The sequence below is a fragment of the Manacus candei genome, unplaced genomic scaffold (assembly GCF_025592945.1).
Source record: "Manacus candei isolate 608988 ecotype Guabito, Panama unplaced genomic scaffold, ASM2559294v1 h1tg000153l, whole genome shotgun sequence".
Taxonomy (NCBI): Eukaryota; Metazoa; Chordata; class Aves; order Passeriformes; family Pipridae; genus Manacus; species Manacus candei.
This window is the reverse complement of record NW_026138201.1, coordinates 1,390,503-1,405,638: the sequence shown is the minus strand read 5'-3', so window position 1 is coordinate 1,405,638 and position 15,136 is coordinate 1,390,503. Positions and strand designations below refer to the sequence as shown.

Below are 15,136 nucleotides of genomic sequence, written 5' to 3'. Positions count from 1 at the left end.
GAGGCTTCTCCAAGGTTTTTTAATCCTTGTTGGAGCAATCCAAGCCGAGTTACAGCCTCTGTACTGGTGTGTACCCTATTAAAGCCATTAGGGCTGAAGGTTGGTTTAATATATGCAGCTTTTGTGGCTGATGGGTGGTGCAATTCCAGGCTGTTGGAATATCACCATCACCACAGTTGTGGCACAAATGGGAGTCATTTCTCCGAGCAGACAAGTGTGGGATGAGCCCAGAAACTGCTGCCCTGCCTGGTGCTTCCAAAGGTGCCCATCCAGAGGAGCAGTGCCACCACAGCACCAGGGCAGCAGCGTTTTGAAGCACCAGCATCACTCTTTCCTTTTTTTCCCCTGGAGTTTCTGAAGATGCCAGGCTGGAGCCCAGAGCAAGGGTCTTCCAGATCCCCCCTATGAGAAGTAAATAATCTGGTTTTATCATAAGCAAAATGATTTTAGTGGAAAACTAAAGAGGGTGGTGGGATTTTCTTTTCTTTCATTTAATTCCAAGGTTTTTTAGGCACCTTGTGGAGCCTGGAAGGTGAAAGGCCCATCTGGGCCTGACGCCAGGGAAAACATTGTGGTCGGGATAGGGAAAAATCTAAAGATGGAAACCTGGCTGGCCTTTGTGTGCAGAGAGACCCCCTGTACAGGTACATGTCATCAGTCAATCAGGAGGGAGGGTAGCACCCCCTCCCGAGTTCACAAAATTACCTTTTAAGGTAAAATACCTGTCACCTGTCAAACATTAACAGCTTATCTAACCAAGAGGGTACAAAAAGGGCCTGTTTTTTCAAACAGGGGGGTGCTTTTTCCAGGCCACCTGACCTGGGATTGCCCCCCCCAGCGCTGCAATAAAGAATTTCCTGCTGCCATTTTCCTTGTCCTGCAGGTATTTTTTTTGCCGTTTCATAAATTGAAAGCAAGGATTTTTCCTATCCCCCCCGCACCTCAGCCTGCCTTTCTCTGTCCCTCGCCTCAGATTTCACCACTCCATGGTTTCCAGGAGGGGCTGGGTGGCCTTTGCACTCCTGGGGGCTGATTGCAAACCCATGGAAAGCAGCTGTGCTCCTCGAGGCCAGCTCTGGATCAGCCCCTCGCCTTGTCTCCCAGGCTGGGTTAAAGAGCAATAACAGGTTGCTGCAGTTTGTGGAGCAGGACAATAAACTCCTCTGTCACTTGCAGGAGAAAAAACTGAGCTGAGGTCTCCCCCAGTTTGTAAAATAATTAATTTTATTTGTGTTTACTACGAAAACTCTCTTGAGCTGCAGTGCCCTTGTTGTCACATTAAGAAAAAAACCGAACCAAACAAAAAAAAAATAGAAACAAACCCCAACCAAACAAACAGAAAAAAAACCCAAACAAAATATACAAAAATAAACAAAAGAACTATCTCGCTGGGTCAGGGCCCTCCAGCTGTTCAGCAGCTGTGGTTAGTGCTGGGACTTCTTTAGTCCCTGGGAATAAGTGCAGCACAAATGGGTTTGTGCATTTATTTTGCTTCTCTGGTTCTTTGGCCCATCCCAGAGCCAGATTGGCTGTTTCTGCTGTGTTTAACCTGAATATACACTTCATTTTAAGAGCACCTGATAAGTTTTCAGTGGGTTATGGTAAATGGTTCACAGCTCCCTCTCCACATCCCCACAGACTGGCATTTACTGTTCCTTTTTTCTCTCTCCCCTTTGAAACTTTTTCTTCTTTTAGGGGGTTACAGTGCTCAGACGTGGAGGAAAAAAGAAAAACCAACAAAATAGTGTTTTCCTTGTTCTGAGTTTTAATTTTTTTTAAAAAAATTATTTATCTGCTGCATTATGTTCATACTGTTATTATTCCCAGCTCTTGGGACAAAAACACTCTTTAAAGTGAAAGAATACTTTTCCAGGTAAGGTTAGTGTAGCTTTTTATGTATGATACAATTTTAAAGGTAGAAAAATACACATTTTGGAGACAATAAGAATTTAAACTCTTTTAATGTTTCTGAAGAGGACTCTAATGTTGTATTTCTAAAGGCAAGTAAGTTTTTTTTCCTATGCAACTGCTTTTTGAGAAGGCTTTTATTAATTCAGACATAAAGAAATGTAAAAGTAGTACACATGTTCCTGACTCCTCTGTGTTTTTGAGAAGCACGGCCACGAGTGGCATTTTTCATCCCTGTGAAATGCCTTTTTTTGGTACAAATCCCGTTAAAAATGAAAATGAGACAATAAAGCTTCCGTGTGGCTGTTTGCAGGATAGAAAGACACTGAGAAACTGTGAGTGGAAAGCATTCCAAAACACTTAGTGCGAGTTTTTCTCTAGCACTTATTAGCTACTGGCACATAAATCTGGCTGAAATCAATATTTAATTCATTTTCTCTGCCCCGCTGGGCCTTGACTGGTGGTCAAGGCACATGAAACATGCAGATGATGAGGAGGCAAAATGCTCTAGAAGTACTTTTTGAAGTGGCAATAATCATGTTTGAGATCACAGAATCATGGAATACCAGGCTGGAAGGGGACCTAAAGGGTCATGTGGTCCAACCTTTCTTAGCAACAGCACAGTCTGCAAAAACAGGCCCAGCACCATGTCCAGCTGCATCTCCAGTGTGTCCAAACTCATAGATAAACCTCTTAATTCTACCTTATTAAAACCTGAGTGATAAAAAGAGATGGATGGTGTACAAGGGCTGATTCACCTTATCAGAACATTAGTTTTTCTCTTTACATGTGCCTAATACACACTTGTGTATCTGTGTGTCCATTTAGTGTTGTTCCCCTCAGGTTCTAGCAACCACTCATTTGAGAAGCACAGAAGTGATGGTAATTATCCCAGAATCTGAGCATTTGGATATGGATGTAACACCAGCTCTTTTTGAACCTTACAACAGTTTGGGAAAGGCTTGGGGGAGGAATAAAAAAGCAAAACAAAATCAAAAATCCAGGAACAGGATTGATTACCATTGTGTTGCTCATTTCAGTGCAGAGTAAATTTTAATTCTAGGATTTAGTCCAGAATCCACTGAAATTTGGGGGAAGGATGACCATTTTGTTGGGATTTTGAGCAGAAATTTACACATTTGCTTGGCCTCTAGTTGGAGTTTAGGCTGCTTTTCGTATTCCAGGTTCAGAAGGTTGAAGGATTTCAAGGAAACTGGATTTTGGGGGAGGTGAGACAGAGATTTGTTTACAATTTGCTTCCTTTATGCAAATAATGAGTTTGCTCTTGGAGAGGGTTCACACGAGGTGTTAATGTGGAGTAGCTGTCAGTGCATGTGGTAGTGAACTGAAACTTTGCTGTTGCTCCTGCAGAGCTGCAGAAGGATGAAGCAGACGACACACAGGCAGGGCAGGAAGAGGCATTTACACCTCCACCACCTGAGGATCCTGAGCTAAACATCAATCACCCCTACTATGATGTTGCAAGGCATGGCATCATCCAGCTGGCAGGTACGTTTGGAAAACCGTGTGGCTTTGCCTCAGTGCCCAGTTTATCCCAGTTTTCTCCCTGTGCCCCAGGTGATACACAGGAATCACGGGGGTGCTTTCATCCCTCCTCCTGGAAAGCAGCTGAATGGGAACTCAGGGCTTTCCTGCAGGTGAATTATGAGCCGAACTGTTTGAGCTTAATCTTGCTTTAAAATATAACTCTAGCCATATATTATGATCTAAGGCCTAGCTGTGACTGGAACAGATCTGTTCTTCAACTGTGATAAGCTGTTTTGTTTTCTGAATCACCTGAAGTGTTGTGTAGCCACACATAATCATTTTTCTTGTCTGCCCAACCAAAGAGATATGGCTCAGTGTGCAAAAACTAACGAAAGGCAGCATGGAAACAGTTGACATGAATGTTAACTGCATTTGTCATCTGACTTTCTGCTGTGACTTGGAGAGAAGTTATGGATCCGTAGCTTATTTCAGTATTGCATCCTTTCATCTTTACAGTTATTTATTTTTAAAATATTCTGACAACATATGAGACATGCAGCCATATTTATGATATAAAAGCACCTCTTTAAAGTATGCATTGCCTATTTTTTTTCCCTTCTGGCTTATTTTTGGCATCAAAGTGCTGTTAAAATAGCGTTAATAATCACAATCCTGAACTAAAGAAATTAATACAATAAGAAACAATCAGTGGTCTTTAACATCCATCCTAATGAGGTCTAAGATTGTGTTGCATTGTGCACACTTTTTTGTGCCTCAGACTTTAGGTACTAAAGCCTAGATTAGGATTTTTTTAGGAAAATGATGAACTCAGGTTATACACAGATACCTTCCTGAGGTCAAGCCATGATGCCCCAGGTGCAGATCCACCCAGCAAAACCAGTCCTCTGGTGAGGGATGATTGACTAGGCAGAGAAATCTATGGGAATTTGACTTTGACTTGGAGTGGGAGGACAATTTTCCCCATTGAAGGTAGTTACACACAAGAAAGCCCCCAATATAAGACTCAAATCCACAAGCAGGGGAATAACAATTCACAATCTTGTGATTCAAAAGCTGCTACCTGTTAACTCACAAGGAGTGAGTTTTGTGTACAAGTACTGGTTTTGTGATGGGTAAAATAATGAGATATGATAGGTTTACTTACTATCAAGGCAAAAACCCCTAATTTTCATAGTCTCAGAAGGACTGTCATTTGATCTGGAAGTTAAAATGGTGGGGGAACTCAAAAAAGGGGAAGGAGTTAGGAATTAGAAATCTGCTGGCACAGCTCCTTTTGAAAATCCCTGCTTTTATGGCTGGTGAAAGAGAAAACACATGGTGGGGATGGAGCCCTTTGCTGGGCACTCCTGCCTGGCTCCATCTTTGGAATATGCATTATTCCTGTGCCAGAGAATGGGAATTGCTTCAGCAATAGTGGAGTGAAAGCCACAGTGGTTTTTTACCTGCCTGTAGCTTCCATGGTTTCATCTTGGAACTTGCTCGTTGTCAGTGTTTGCTTGGAATAAAGTCCAAACATTGGATATACTCCTGGTTTGAATATACAGGAGCAAATCTTCCTGAAATGTTGGACTGCCTCTGATGGTTTTGTCCTTACTACTGAAGCCTTTTGTAGGAGAAAAGCAGTCCCTTAGCCATTGTTTAAGCCCAGAAAAGAGTGACCTTACCTGCCATTTCAGTCAGAAATATTTGATGAATATTGAATTGTTCTGCATATGAATGCAGAACACACAGAAGGTGAAATAAAACCCTCCACAAAAAAAAGACCTGCCCATGCCCAGAGTTTACTGGGCTGGAGATATATTCAAATGCTCTCTGGATTTAGATTCCAATGAGGAAGGGATGAGCTCTTCCCTTCCCATCCTGGAAGAGGCCAGTCCCTTTTGAAGCAGCTTTTAAATGATTTGTACCTGGTTTGTAGTGGTTTTCATCTCTTTGAATGAGACAAAAAGTATGATTTCAGTGCTTGAAGTGGCTGTGTTAAAGCAATTCAGGGAGCTGTTCCTTCATTTTTATTCCGTGGTGGAAAGACAATGAGATGTATTGTTTGAAATGACTGAAGAAAAAGAAAACTTTGAGTGAAAATATTTGCAGTAATTTATCCATCTCTTGCAGTTACCTAGTTTCCAACAGTTAATTAAAAAAAAAACAAACTAAAATTCCTTCTTGCTTCTCAAAAATTAAAATCACTTATACCTGCTTTCCATAACAATAGTTTTGACTATATGCAAAGGGGATTTTTTTGGGCTGTATTAACTCAGTGTAAAAATACAGTTAATTAAAACAGAATAGAGGACAGTTTAAAAAGATGTAAGCTTTATTAATTGTTTATTAATTAGAGATTGAGTTATGTCATAAATACCAGTGTGCAGCTGATGACTCTAAGCATGTGTAAACAGGTTCTTTTTATTTCTGTTTTGAGGGAGAAGTTCCAATTTGCTGCCTAAAAACAAGCTCAAGATTGTTTTTCCTATTCATTCCTGAAGCATCAAGCTCCCTAATTTTCTCTGGTTTGCTTCTATAATATGATTGCTGACAACTTCTTGCAGTGCCTGAATTTGAATGTATTCTTGTTTCAGAGGACTCTGTTTCTAATGCTTGTGTTTTCATCAACTGCCAGTGACATCCTTTTATGTATTAAATAAAATTTTTTAATGGAATCCAAGCCATTACTGTTTTAAATCTTCATTTCCCTTCTTAGCTTTTTCTTGCTTTTCTAGTTACATTTAAAGGTTTCAGGTCCCCAGCCTGGGCCTTTGCAGAGACTGTGCACATTTATCTTCAAGATCCAATTGATTTCATGCCCCTTTTTGATTCTGAACCAGTGCATTAGGAACTGATTAGAGTAGAATGTAGATCAGACTGTGAAAGGTAAAGTTGTAATTTAGTTTTTGTAACATGTGAGGAGAAACTGTAGTGAATTATCTAATAAGCCTCAGGCACAAGTCCCAATAATTTTCAGTCCATCTCAGTGACAGCTTTGCTACTTCTTGCAATACCTTCAGGAGCAGGAGTAAAGGCTGATATCAGTGGAAAGCATTTCCTGCTCTAGTGAAGAGGGAACTTGTCTGAGTGATAAAAACGTGTGTTCAAACCCTTCAGGCAGGAATTGAACTTGGATTTTCCCAGTTCTGCACCAGTTTTTCTCTTGCTTCTTTCTCCAACTACTTTCTTCTCAGAATGGGAAAGGAAATAAATCCTTATTTACTGCATGTCTTGCTTTGACCATCAGACTGTAGGTTGTACTGTCTTTTTTAAAGACAAAACTGAATTAATTACATCAAAATATATGGACATGCTTTCTTACTGAAACCCCAACCCTCAGCCCTGCACAGGACCATGCCCAAGAGTTTTTTTTTTCTGGGTTTTAATTCAAGCAGTCAAATGTGACCAACAGTAACAATTAGTGACTGATTTAATAATTTATCTGGAAACCTTTCTATGGTTTATTTTGCTCATACCTCTCACAGATAAAATGTTCTGGAGTGCATTGTGACATAGCAGTTTTGGGTTTTTTTTCCACAAACAAGCTGTGATTTAGAAAGCAATCTTTTATTAATGTTTTCATTTAATTTTAGTACATCATTCATATTAATGCACGTCACATTATAATGCCTTTATAAGTACTCTGAGAATATAAAACAAGACACTTAAATAACTTTGGGAAATAAATTATGGTCTGTTTAAGAACAATATGCTGACATACCTGGGTACCTATAATTGTGGTGGTGTGCATGTTCTTCTTGCAGTGGTGCTCAAGCACTTTATTTAACCCAGGAGTGAGAATTTATTTTTAATGTGGGAAGGGACATCAAGACTTGTGGTATAAAAAAAACCTTTGAGAAAGACAATAAAATAAGCATCCAGCCAAAAAAGAACAGGAAGAAAGAATCAGCCAGCAGAGAAAGGAATGTTTTAGCAGTCCAAACTACACTGCTATGCTACAGCTACTTAATTTGGGGTGAGAGGGGAACAACATAATTATAAATATTGTCTGAAAAAACCCCGATTCTTTATTGTATTTCTACCGATATCAAAGCCAAACTTTGATGTTTTGGTGGCAATAGAAGCAAGTATTGAATATCATTTGCTCTGAACATTGAAGTTAGACTAAGAATGTGTCAAATACTAATTCAGTCTGACCATTTTATGGGGTGTTTCTGTATTGCCTTAGAAGGAATGGTATCTTTCCTGTAGATACATGGAAAATCATACTGGTATGCCTTGCTTGCTGTGTTTTACATGTGATCTGAATGCAGCAGTGCTTCTGAAAGAGAGGATCTGAGAAAGCTTAAGCTGGTTAAAAACATCTGACAGAGAAGCAAGACAGAGCAGATGCCCAAAGCTCTTGTAGGCAGAGCAGCATTCTAATAAATTCTGGATATAAAGAAAACGGGTCATTTCCAAGACTTCTAGGGAAAGCAGGCCTGTTTTCTTCCACAGCTGAGTGCTGCAGCAGGACTTAAGTGTTCCCTGTCCTGAGCTGAGCACCACCAGCCACCTCTGAACGTGACCTTCCCTCAGCTTTGCCTCGTCTCTCGCCTTGTGCTCCCTGCAGGTCACGTGGGACTGGACAGGGAAGTCCCACAGCGTGTTTTGAGTAACAACAGGAGGTAGAGGTAGCCCCAGACATCACAAGATCCACCCCATTCCTCCAGAACTCCGAAAATGAGTTGTCTCTATTGCCTGTTCTGTCCCCCAGGCGATGACAGCTCCGGAAGGAAGGTGATCACCTTCAGCTGCTGCCGCATGCCCCCCTCCCATCAGCTCAACCACACCAGGCTGCTGGAGTAAGTTCCTTCTCATCTCCTGCATGGACTCCTTTACACCTGACAGGAAAAATTCTGTTAGGGAATGAGCTTTCAAGGAGGAGAGAAGCAGGAGGCAAGGAGTGAAATTAAAAAAGGATGTAAGACCTACTAGTGTTAATATGAAGTGAATGAGATGACGATGACACTGCCAGTTGCCCTGACTGGAAGGAGCCATTTGCTCTGTACTGAAATTAACTTGTTGTCTTGATTTTATTAAAGAATTCTTATCATATTAAAAAAAAAATTCAAAATGAGGACCAATGAAGTGAAATTCTGGTATTTTAGTGCTGTGTACACATGTTCTCCTGAATAGCTGTGTTTGCTTTAATTTGCTATCTTTTATCTCCTAAATCACTCAGGAAGAGTATTGTTTAGTTATTTGCATTCAGTGGGTTTTCTATTTTATAAAAATATCTCCATTTCATTCAGTATACTATGCTTAACATTTTTATGTGTATCTCACTTTGGGTCTCGTGTTAAAAGAGGTTGTGAACAGGTAACTTTACAACATTCTTCCTTATAAACTTGCTGTTTCTGCCTCGTAGTTTGTCACTACAAGACCTGTTCTGTCATGAGAGTCCTGTCCTTACTAAGCATTTTAAACGTGTTTGGAGTTCTTGTACAAATGTTCTTGGCAAAATGTTTCAAATGTCAGCACCCACTGGAAAGGACAGAAGTGCTTTTGTCTCAACTTCTCAGAAAGAGGAAAGGATATTACATATTACCTAGGAAATGGTTTTGGGAGCACACAAGGAGTGTTAGTGCCAGGGAGGAGGGAGAGCCCCACCAGTCACCTCCTCACCTGCAGTGATCAGTAGGAGTGTGACAAACCATGTTTAAACCAAACCTAGGAACCCTCCTCAGCTCTGTGAGGAGGAGCCTTGATGGAACTCAGGTTTCCAGCCCTTAGGCTTTTCTGGACCTGAAGATTTTACATGTTTTCCTGTATCTGAGCCCACACCAAGTTCACTTGGAAAGTCTGAGCTGACAGAACTGAAGGCAGGTGTCTGAATGGGGACGTAGCAACACAGCCATCAAGTGATCTGCTTTTAGGTACTTAGACTCTGGTGTTGAACCCTGAGGAAAAGCTGCAGAGTAGGCCCTGATTGGTAGGTATTTTGTGATGAAATCATTTAAAGAATTGATTTGATAAAGCTTTTGTAATGCCCCTGCAATTCTATTGCAGCCCTGGAGCGGGTAATCGACTGTAGAAAAATACTGGTTATTGTGTGCCCACAAAACACTCTCAGTTATTTTTAAAAGTACAGGCTGTCTGGATGCAATGTGACAAGGAATTTACATGCTGTAAAATAAAACACCAGGCACTCTGTATGTAACAATATCTGTTTAGCTATATTTTAATTTCGAATTCTTAAAAAAAAAAAAGTCTTGAATGACTGTCACTACTACTTCTTCCCTTAAAATACCATTTAATGCATAAGTCAGGGATCAAACCATCATTATATTAATTGCAGTGGCAATCCTTGTCCCAGGATACTGGCAATCTAAAATTTACAATAAGCAGATAAATGAGGCTTTGGGAGGGTAAGAAGTGAAGTTATGGGCTTTTCCATGCAAAGCTGGATGGTCAAAGTGGCCCTGCAGATAGCCCCAGCCTTAATAAATGGCACATGGAACTACCTGCTTTATTGAATAAAAATTGCTTACCTACAATTAAAGGCTCTGTTGCAGCATAAGAAGAGAACATTGAAAATAACATGAGGAAGTTGAAATGTGACACAGCAAGACACGAGGCCAGATTGCACTGCTCCATCAGGGCTTGGTTTGAGTCACTGAGCTGTGTAATAGGCCATCCTGGGCTCTTAATTGTGGGAGAAGGGGAAGAGAAAAGCCTCTGAAACTGTGCCACAACAGAATGAGCACACAGAAATCTGCTTATAAAACATGCAGTATTATTTCAAGATGGGATAAGTAGTGTAGTTCTTTAAATTAGTTCTAAGGGAAACGATCTATGAACGCAGGCACCACAATGCAAACAAGGGGAAGGCAAATATAGTCAAGAAAAGCAGTTACAGTAACAGGTTGTAATTGGCAGTAATTTGAGGTAATGGATTTTTCGAGGATTTAAAAAGTTTTAAATTGAGAGGAAAACCCAAGATGTGTTGTTTATTGTTTGGAAAAGGCAAAATGACATTTTTTTTTGCTTTGTCTCAAAGGAAGGACTTTTACAAAGACCAGAAAAAAGCCAAATAAAAGTTGCTGTTAGTTAAAATGCACCTCTTCAAAAATTTCTTGGCAAACACAGTCCCGTATTGTCTTCATCCTTAAGTGATTCATGAACACCAGTGTTTTTGTAAATAAGCACATTCTTTACAATTTCAGGCGTTGCAATAATGTGGAATTATTGGCCACATTGCCATTAGAGCACGATGAACTTGTCAAATACCTTGAAGCAAATATAAGTTTACAGTCACTGTGCAATAACAGCACAGTCACTGCTTCAAAAATCCCCTCCAGTAAACTGTCTTAAAACTCCAATGTTATCTTTCTCCTCAGGTACTTAAAGTACACCCTGGACCAGTATGTAGAGAATGATTATACGGTTGTCTACTTCCACTATGGCCTGAAGAGTCTGAATAAACCATCTCTGAAATGGTTGCAAACGGCCTACAAGGAGTTTGACAGGAAGTATGGCTCCCAAATATTTGGTTTACTCTTAGGATTGTGTAATGTCTGTAACTAGCTTCCATGAGGGAAGTGGATCTATCCTGATCCACCCACAGCTGACTGAGTTCGTTTTGCCATTGCTGATTCTTGTAGTGGTGTGAATGCTGTCGGAAAACAAACACAAAAATAGCTCCTTTCAGACTTCTGGGGTCAAAGGAAAGGGAGGACAGAGGAGAGCACAAAGGATGACATAATTAGCTTGCATTGAAAGCAAATGTTCAACAGGAACAGTTTCAAAGGAATGGATCTTGGAAGGTTTACAGCAGAGGCTCACTAAAGTCTTTTGGACATTTAATTGTAATCTAGGAAACTGTGAAGAACATAAACTTCCACCCAGTGAGCAGATCATGCCCCTCACTGCAAGGTACAAAACAAACTTCAAAGGGAAGCTTTAGTAAAGCAACTCAGGTGTCCTGCCTGTCGGTTTTCCTTGTGGATTTTGGGTCCTTGTCCACAGCAGGGCCAGTTGCACAGGAGTAGTGCTTTGCTCGTGTGCTCTTTTCAAGCACAGGGCCCAGTTAAAATCCAAAAGGAAAACCTGCAATCTCTGAGTTGGTCCCTTTTTCCCCTCTTAGCATAACCTGGTTTTCCTGAGGAGTTCACCATCACATTTTTTCCCCCATCATTGTTTTCTGACAGTGAGTGTTGACTCCTGGGGGGAGGAGCACGAAGCAAACCTGGCAGAGTAATAGGCAACAATTCATATATAAAAGCAGGACATATCATTATGCATTTCTCAATTTTGTTTTGCAATAACACTGAGTAAGAGCAGAGTCTTTGTGTGCAGCCTGGTTTCCATTTTGGCCTGCTGGAATCCACTGTTTATTGATCATGGAATGACACTGTGGAATCAAGCAAATCTGTAATGAAGGAAGGGTTTGTTTCTTACAAAGGGAACCATGCAATATCAAACAAATAGCACTTGACTTCACCTTCAGTAATTACTAGCAAAACAGGCCACAATTAGTGGTAAAATTAAAAAATCAGGTGTAAATTCTACATCTGAAAATTTAGAATTTTTCTCCAACACGAAACTCCCGTAAGCAGAAAATAAAGGGATATGAAAGTGATTTTTTTACATGACAGATTTTTTTAATAGACTCTTCACTCTCTTATCAGTACTTTTTTTCAAATTGCCTAATTTCCTTTCTGTCCCCCTGATATTAAATCTGTGAGATGGTGGACATTGGTTAGGAACACAGTGGTGTTAACTCGGCCTATTGTCAAAGCTGACCATTTTTCAAAATTGCGTTTGGGTTGGTTTTTTTTTTTTTCATTTTACATTCCATTTCTTCTGAATTAGGTCTTCTGAATGTATTTGAAAAGAATGGTGTGTAATGTCCCTGTAATAATACCTTCCATTCAGTTGTAGCTATTCAGTCCTGCCATCTGTGGTATTCAACATCCTTCTAACAATTTCAATTTCTTTTCCCAGGTATAAGAAAAACCTTAAAGCACTCTATGTTGTACATCCAACCAACTTCATAAAAATCCTGTGGAATATCTTTAAACCTCTTATAAGGTACTTGGCAGTTTATTGAACACATTATTCCCGTTTAGTTCAAGGATGGTTTGTTCTCTAATAAGTTGCTTTTAAAAAGGCTTGAGGTAAAATATGTCAGGTAACAGCACAATACCCATTTAAACTGTGTGGGATTAATGGGTAAGGTGAGCTTTAGCTGGGGTATGAATAAGAGGGTAGAGTTCTTTGCTTTCTAAGAAAAGGGAGTCTCAATTCTTAGCAGTTTTACTGGTATGTTAAAGTAAATATCACTTTAAAAACCAGTTATTCTGCGGACCACGAATGATTTTTTTTTGTCATGTTTGACAGCACTTCCCATAATGGAACTGGGGGTGTGACTGGAGTTACTGGGTGGTGCAGCAAAGTGGATAATGAATGGTTAACCCTCAGGGGGAGCTGCAGTGGTGACATGAATAGGAACGATACAATTGTGTGTTCAAAGTTAATGGATAAGCCCTGAAGTGCCTGTAAGAATTTGAAATGGAGGATATAACGGTGAAGGTGATGGATTTTACTGTGTGTTCTTTTCCTTGGCATGGGGGAAGCTGGTGCTACCTACAAGGAACCACCACCAGCGGGCAGATACTGATAAGTGCAAGGATGGCTGGGCTTGCTCAGCTTCTGCTCCCGAATTTCTGTCACTTCCCAAGTAATTCTGACATTTTGCTGATTATATTATGAATGTCCTCAGGGCTGGAGGATGAAAACAGCTAATCTTGAAAAGCCATAATGAACCAACCAAAAACATCCACTACAGGAACTTGCCACTGGTTCAATTTCTGACTGGTAGAAAGCTAATTAATTAGAGAAGGGAAGTTTAACTTCTAGGCAGGCTGGAACGTGTAAGGGGCATGTGAAAATAAAAATTGCAGCTAAAATCACTCCAGAATATGCTGCTCTTGAAACAAGAAGACTGATTATAGGTCTATATTTTAACTAGCAGTAAAATAAATGTCAGTGATCCAGGACATAGTGCAATGTTGAGAAAAGAAACAGGATGCCCAGTACCTGATGGTGCCTTAGGAGTGGGGATGGGTTTGCAGCTGGTTTGTTTGTTCCTGATTTGCTTTAGGATGGGTATGGAGAGCTTTCTAGAAACCAAAACGAAACAAACCCAACCAAACAACAAAACCAGCCAAACAAACAAACAAACAAAAAAGGGCAAAAAATAAACAACAACCCCAACAATCAAACAAGACAAATTCTTGATGGATATTACAATACTCAGGTGAACCAACCTCTTTCTCAGAGGCAACCAAGAGTTCCTTGGGAATAACTCCAGGCAAGGGGTTTGAGGACACTGATGATTTTCATTCAGTGCATGTTAATTCACTCAGTGTGACAGTTGACTTACAGCAATAATTGGTCACTAATTCTTACAAAATAAAAGTTTACAGCTACCTGTTCCAAATACTCATTTTCCCTGGATCTAACTATGTGTAAACAAGTGAAATACCTTTTCTTCTTGGACAGTACACTGGCAATGAAATCTTCTTTTGCTTTGAATATGAAAATGGGTGATCCTGATGAGCTGAAGCCTGTCTGGCATAAACAATTCAAACCAGGGCTTGTCAGATGCAGCAGCATCAAATCGACCTTCTGAACACTCTGTTTTTGTCAGGATTGGTTGTTTTTGTTTGTGCTGGCATTTACCACTGCGTACCTGGATACTTCTTTTGAGTCTAATTTAGTAACACTCTCTGTGTTTAAAATCTGTAACCAACAGCAACAAAGCTATTTGTACACGGGGACTGACAAAGTGATTGGAAATATGAGGAAACTCTAAAATGCTCCATAAGCCAGAAAGCAGGAATTAGCTGAAGCTTAGGAAAAACCTCTTTATTCCTTTTTTTTTATCTTAATAGCTAAATGTCCACATGCATTGGGCATTTTGGGTTGACTCTAGTTTTGGTTTGTCAAGGAAGGGAAAATTTAAGGATATAATTTTAAATTTAAGTGTGAAAGGGCCCATGTACAATTTCCCTAAATTATACTCTCATTGAAGACTAAAACTTATTAACAGTGTTAATTTACTAGAATAGTAAATTTGTTCACGGTACCTTTCCCTTCCAGTTTAGATTAATCTTACCTTGGCAAATCATACTTTTAATTTAAGTGTCAATATTAATCCAGTCCACAAAAGCAAGGGAGAAAAGCCCTCTACACCTTCTGTTTCCTACTTTTGCTAAATTAAAGCCCAGACTCATTTGTAGATAGTGTTGCCAATAAAAATAGCAGGTGTAAAATAAATTTCATTATGAAGAAGGATGTATTTATTTTTCAGGGGTCTGTTAGTACATTTGGTGCCTGTTGGCACATGGCCTAAGTACTTTTACATGATGTTTTAATGTGTTTGCCAACAACTGGGCAAATAGCAGAATTATTAGAGTGAAGGACAAATGGAGTAAGTATTTTAGCATTCTTTTATTTGAAAGGACTTAAGAAAATGTAAATGCATCAATTTTTTCAAGCTCCTGAGGCTGATTGGTCTTTTTTCCAGTCCCCAAAGAAACCAGCAAGCAGGTTATGTGTTCAGTCAGGTGTATTTTCTCCAAACTGCAAAACAACAGTAAGAAGACCACACTCCTATATGTGAGCTCACAGAAACCACCCACCTGTGTCACAAACAATACACATTTAGGTGGTGGTGGTGATGAGGCATTTTTAAGGAACAGCACTAATTCCTAATTACAAATTCGGG

The 15,136-nt window shown here is 39.9% G+C and overlaps 1 protein-coding gene across 1 annotated transcript in view; it reads left to right on the top strand.

Annotated features, from left to right (window-relative positions):
* Nucleotides 1-15,136, top strand: part of ARHGAP8 (Rho GTPase activating protein 8) — a 60,051-nt gene that overhangs the window by 16,660 nt on the left and 28,255 nt on the right. Inside the window, exons 3-6 of the mRNA XM_051772439.1 lie at nucleotides 3,280-3,417; nucleotides 8,117-8,204; nucleotides 10,743-10,874; nucleotides 12,349-12,435. Coding sequence (XP_051628399.1) covers nucleotides 3,280-3,417; nucleotides 8,117-8,204; nucleotides 10,743-10,874; nucleotides 12,349-12,435 — 445 coding nt within the window. The remainder of the gene's footprint in view (nucleotides 1-3,279; nucleotides 3,418-8,116; nucleotides 8,205-10,742; nucleotides 10,875-12,348; nucleotides 12,436-15,136) is intronic.